Source organism: Formica exsecta, unplaced genomic scaffold, assembly GCF_003651465.1.
Source record: "Formica exsecta isolate Colony F162 unplaced genomic scaffold, ASM365146v1 scaffold878, whole genome shotgun sequence".
In the NCBI taxonomy this organism is placed as follows: domain Eukaryota; kingdom Metazoa; phylum Arthropoda; class Insecta; order Hymenoptera; family Formicidae; genus Formica; species Formica exsecta.
The window spans coordinates 622,155-627,904 of record NW_021853648.1 but is presented as its reverse complement, the minus strand read 5'-3'; the positions used below and the strand labels follow the sequence as shown (position 1 = coordinate 627,904).

At 32.5% G+C, this 5,750-nt stretch overlaps 1 protein-coding gene across 1 annotated transcript; it reads right to left on the bottom strand.

The window, feature by feature from the left end:
* Nucleotides 1-2,003: 2,003 nt before the first annotated feature.
* LOC115244886 (thioredoxin domain-containing protein 12-like) lies at nt 2,004-2,916 on the bottom strand. The gene is made up of 2 exons (XM_029822891.1): nt 2,651-2,916; nt 2,004-2,253 (listed from the first exon to the last, which is right to left on the bottom strand). The coding sequence occupies exons 1-2, from the start codon at nt 2,914-2,916 to the stop codon at nt 2,004-2,006; spliced, it is 516 nt and encodes a 171-aa protein (XP_029678751.1).
* Between the last annotated feature and the right edge of the window lie 2,834 nt (nt 2,917-5,750).

Here is a 5,750-nt window from a genome sequence, read left to right as displayed (position 1 = left end):
GTTGGTCAGGGCTCTGGGGGAATAAAAAAAAAAAAAAAAAGTGACGGACGCGTAGAGATATAGATGTGCGCGCGGGGGTGCGATATTACGGGGCGCAATAGCCCGGCACAGGGCGATCGGTTGGTCGGATACGATCGGGTCCAGGGTCCGGTCCGTCGCCGCGGATGTGAAACGGTCAAAGCTAAAAAGCACTCTCCGCCGAAACGGGCTATATATTATCTGCAACCCTTCAAACACAGAACACCGTCCGCGGAGAGAGAGATCCATACATAACGTATAACGTGTGCGTAAGCTCAGCTCGCATCCTGCGGGATCGCCGGAGCTCGGAGGAGAGCCGCCGCGTCTGCCGATATATGTATGCTTAAATCCCTTACTTAAGTGCTCCGCGTTTTCGCATCAGTTGGATCTCGTTCGCGCAACTCCCCCTTCGTTTGTATTTCCTGTTTTTATATCGAAGAATAACGGGGACTTATTTTTTTCTCTGTCTCTCTCTCTCATACATTTCTGTCTTATTATTAAATCTTTCAATTTAAAAAATTTGTTATTAAATCTCTTCTCTCTTCCTTTTCTCTCTCCCTCTAGAGAGATCACCGATATATACCTTTTTATTACATGGATATTTAAGGCAATAAAATTATTTATGAAGGCTTTTATATATATATTTTATGGGACAATTTTATCCAGAAGATTAAAAGAAATTCGAAAGACGCTATCTATTATACATCCTGTATGTCTCCATAAATTTTCATCCGAGAGGAAGGATATTCAGAATATAAATTATTCGTATTCAATGGCGATATGTCTTTAAATTTTTGCGTTATCGACTTTATTCCACGATTGCTATCAATTGATTTTCACTTTCCAATTATCGCAAAAAAAAAGCAATGCCGACTTAATCTACGGCGTTATGCGTATCTACATATATATGCATATAATAGTCCCGTGTTACAGAAGGGATGAAATGGGCGTGGTTACGAGGGGTTGCGAGTTCTTGGTTACGATCTCGTCGGCCAATGCGGGGCCGCTTTATCATCTGGCAACTGTTGCAAACGCAAGCGCCGTCAAGCCTACCTTTGCGAGCTTGCTATAGGTCGCCGTATATTGGACGCAGCATCGAATCTGATGACGTACAAGCGCAGACTCGATGCTGTCTTTAAAAAAAAAAGCAAATAAAAGAGCAAGAGAGAGAGAGAAAGAGAGAGTAAATGAGCGAAAAAGAAACAGAGGGGAGAAGAGAATAAAGGACAGACTCAGCCACGTAATTCAACTTTAACTGATTTCTTCATATTGTATAACTATTATTATATTCCTATGGAAATATACAACAACTTATTTACATGGACAGTAAATAGGAAGAATAAACTGATATATACGATACACAAATTTAATTTCCGATATAAATTTTGACGATTGCACACATTAAATATATATGCAATGCCCAGGTAACCAGTTAAAAATATTGGCTTAGTTTTTTCAAAATTTAGCGTTAAGTGGCGAAAAACTTCAATTTTTATTTTGTATTTATGTTAAAAGCATTTTTCATATTTGCCAAATAAAAACTAAGAACTAAACTTTTATTTATCGTATAGTTTAAATTTTATAATAACTTTTTATTATAAAATTTGATTTTTTCAAATAAAAATTGTATATTTCATCCAAGAAAAATAATTAATATTGCATTATTAATATTGTCACATGAACCATATATATATATATGCATTTATTAAACATACATACGTTATTTTATTTCTTTTTCCTTTGGTTGTCTTTATTAAAATGTGATTTATTTAATTCAGTTTATAAATTGAAAAATTTTATAGGCTTTTATTGTATCCTTTTCATTCTGAAATATTATTTATTATTATAATTTAAAAAAAAATGTTACGTATATTTATGTATAACAAAATGAATTTATTTTCGCAAATATTATCTTAATGATGATGACATATAGTCGCGACTGTCATTTAATAAATCTAAGATTTACTTTTTTTTTAACTTTGTCGTCAAGAGTTCCAACTACATTTATCGGAGCATCGTTCCAATGCCAAAAACATGCTATCTATTATTTGGCTCGTCCTGCTGTAGAAATATTTATATTTGTTGTCGGCTTTCGGATGACGATTATAAACATCTTCCATAAATTCGCCGTCCGGAGTGAAGAAGAGAATTCTCGGAACGTACGTTCCGTCCGGTTGAAATCTCGCTTCGTCTTGCGCGGACATCTCGCCTTTTCTCGCATTCACCATGACAAAGCTATACATTGTTACGTATACAATGAATTCGGTATAAAAAATCCTATGTTACTTATACTCCTTAGATACGGCTTATTATGTTTAGTTTGCTGTCACTCGGTTACTATTTTTTTAAAGCCGTATTTGTAAAGTTTAGTTTGCAAAAACCATGCGTATTGTATATTTTATACATTCTGCATCTATATTGATTAATTGTATTTTTAAATTGTATTTTCTATACATAAAATATAAAATGATTGACTCGTTTATATTAAATTTATATATTATATAAAGATATATAAATATTATATAAATATTATATAAAGATACTTATTAATATATTTTAATTTTATAAAATTTTAATGTTTGGTAGTGTTGCAAAAAAAGCTTTGTAAGAGAGAGAAAGATGTATCACTCACTGTTTGCTGAGATCGAGGAGTCTGATGGAGTTGATGAATTTAGGCTTGAGTTTCTCGCAGGTGGGACAACCCGGTTTGTGGATTAGGAGAAATATCGGTTTCCTGCAGACCTTGGCCTCTCGGAAGCCCTCCTGCAGATTCTTCCATTTGTACATGTGCCCGAAATGATTATTTGAATCGTCATCGGCCGAGACTGCACTTCCGAATATATAATTTGCCAGGGCGGTAAAATTGACAGAACCGACGAGACATTTCACATAACGCATGATTAATTTTTTTTTACGAAGAAATGTTTCTTAATTCAATCATTACTAATATCAATTTCGAGGTTCGACGTGTGTGTGTATATATATATGTGCGCGATTTAAAATTTTCGTTGCTAACTTCGCGCTTCGTTTTTAAAATGGCCATTGAATGCCATCTATCGATAAGTTGACAGTACTAAAATGACAGAAAATAATAACAGAAGAGACGTCGGTAAGAATTATATAATACGATTGTGTCATAAAAATATATAAGATGTTCTCAAATTAGTTTTTTTTATTTTGAAAACGATATGAAGATTATCGAATTATTACATGGACAAATATCAAATAAATTGATAAACCGAAAATTTAGTGATTTTATAATCTAGTGATTTTAGATACAGAAGGTTGTGGTCAGAGAGAAATCTGAGAGGGGCCACGCCGCCGTTTTTCATGAGACCGATTTCTTAGCTGATACAGTGGCGCTAACTAGGTTCATTTTAAAATCGGCAGAATGACATGGCCAGATTCATTTTTCGATGCCATGGTAAAAAGTACGAAAACATTATTGACTAATATATTTTATTAGTTACGCGTGATCTTTTTTTATTTTAGTACATATTACGGACAGCAATATATATGTATTATTATTAAAATATTTTTATTATAAAATAATAAAATTATTTTTTATGTATATATACACGCACATATGTAGAATATATATTTTATTATTTTCGTAAGAGAAAGAACTAAGTATATAATTACTTTAGACTTTAACAAACTAAATTTGTTTTAGAGTAAAACTTGTAGATTTTAGAGATTGTGGTGAATAAAATAATTCTTGTCAGACAAAATAATTTATTTTGTATATTTTGTTTATTTTTCTATTTTCATTTGGACATATTTCATTGTTTCTGTACTTACGGTCTCATTATTTTCTTTCTGTGAAACGTTTTAGTTTTATCCAGGGAAATATCCGTGCGAATTGGCTGATCTTTTTTAATTAATTTCTCAATAATTATTACGAAAATCGCAAAATGGTAAAGAACTTTTCTCCTCGGTTTTACCTACTCTATTTGCACATTACGGGTGGGGCAATTATTATTAGACACTCTGTATAAGTAATATGTTTTAAATAGTAAAAATTCTCACTACGTTTTCAAAATACATTACTCAGCCTCTTTCACGAACCACTCAATTATGGGGGGAATGCTTATTTTTTAACAATAGAATTATTTAATGAAATATATTTATACTATGTTACAGCATGATTATTGCGGCAGAGAAATTATTGATGATGCAGGCATTGGCAATGTCATTGTAAAATAACTGATCTGGAAAGATCACATTGCATCTGATTGCATCCGATATTCGATATATGTATATACGTAACAAAATGCTAATGTGTATTATTGTATATCAATAAAAATCACTGTGTGTGCGTGCGTGCGTGCGTGTGTGTATGTGTGTGCGTGTGTGTGCAAAATATAGTTAATAGCGAAAACGATCAATCCAATTTTACTTACAAATGTATAAGCAATTGCGAAAACAATCATGTCCGATATCCAAAATATGTATATACGTAAAATTGCTAATATGTATTATTTTGTATAATAATAAAAATGAGTGTGTGTGTGTGTGCGTGCGTGCGTACAAAATGTAATGTAACGGCGAAAACGATTGCGTTCGATACCCAATATGTGTATATGCGTAAATATATATAAATGTAAGAAAATCGATAATATCTGTCAAATATATTTTGTAATCTTTAAAAATTTAATAAACTGTATTATTAATACAAAACGCATATGTCTTCTGAATGAACCTACCCATCCATTCCCACATATCTTGTTGTCTCACACACGCCTCTTTGTTAATTATACATTTTTCTGATACGATTTTGCCAATTTTTTATTCTTGGAATTTCTGAAACTGCATTTCTTGGAATCAAGTATCAGGAGAATATAATTAGCAAAGAGGTGGCACAAACTAAAATGCTGAAAAAAGCGCGAAAATTTAAAGCTTCGAAATTCGCGCAAGTATCAGGAGAACATGATAAGCGAAGAGTTCGCACGATGTTAAATTACAGAAAGCGGAAAATTTAAAGCTTCGAAATTCGCGCAAGTATCAGGAGAACATGATAAGCGAAGAGTTCGCACGATGTTAAATTACAGAAAGCGGAAAATTTAAAGCTTCGAAATTCGCGCAAGTATCAGGAGAACATGATAAGCAAAGAGTTCGCACGATGTTAACTTACAGAAAGCGGAAATTTAAAGCTTCGAAATCCGCACAAGTATCAGGAGAACATAATCAGTAAAGAGGTGGCACATGGTAAAATTTCAAAGAGCATGAAAATTCGAATGAAAAACCTTCAGAATCCGTAAAGGTACAAGTTTTTTTTTTTTTTTTTTTTTACGAAGGAAGAGAAAAATGCATTATGCATTCCCACCGGCCGGTCCGGTGGGATATGCGGGACTCGCACCCGCTAAAAAACTCTCCCTATAGGACCAATTTTCGGTTTCCTGCCGATACTTACACAAATTTAAATTCTGAGATATCGGGGAACATGATAGGCAAAGAGGTAATACAAATAAAAACTTTAAAAATTGAAATTTTAGAAACTCCAACTTTATTTTCTTTTTTCATTTATAATGAAAATTACTATCTAAAAATTAATTATGCTTACAACACATTTCTCAATTTTCGCAAATGATCGCTGTACATCTTATAAACACCTTAAGAAGAAAAAAATCCATATACATATTTATAAAATGTATATAATGTATATGTATGAAATTCCATATATATCTATAAATGTAAAATTATTCATATATATATATATATATATGAATGAT

Bases quoted from the DNA above. Each gene is read 5' to 3' on its own strand.
- LOC115244886 (XM_029822891.1), bottom strand. From the start codon at position 2,916: ATGCGTTATGTGAAATGTCTCGTCGGTTCTGTCAATTTTACCGCCCTG. The intron at 2,254-2,650 runs GTGAGTGATACA...AACAATGTATAG, and splicing joins CTCCTCGATCTCAGCAAACA to CTTTGTCATGGTGAATGCGA.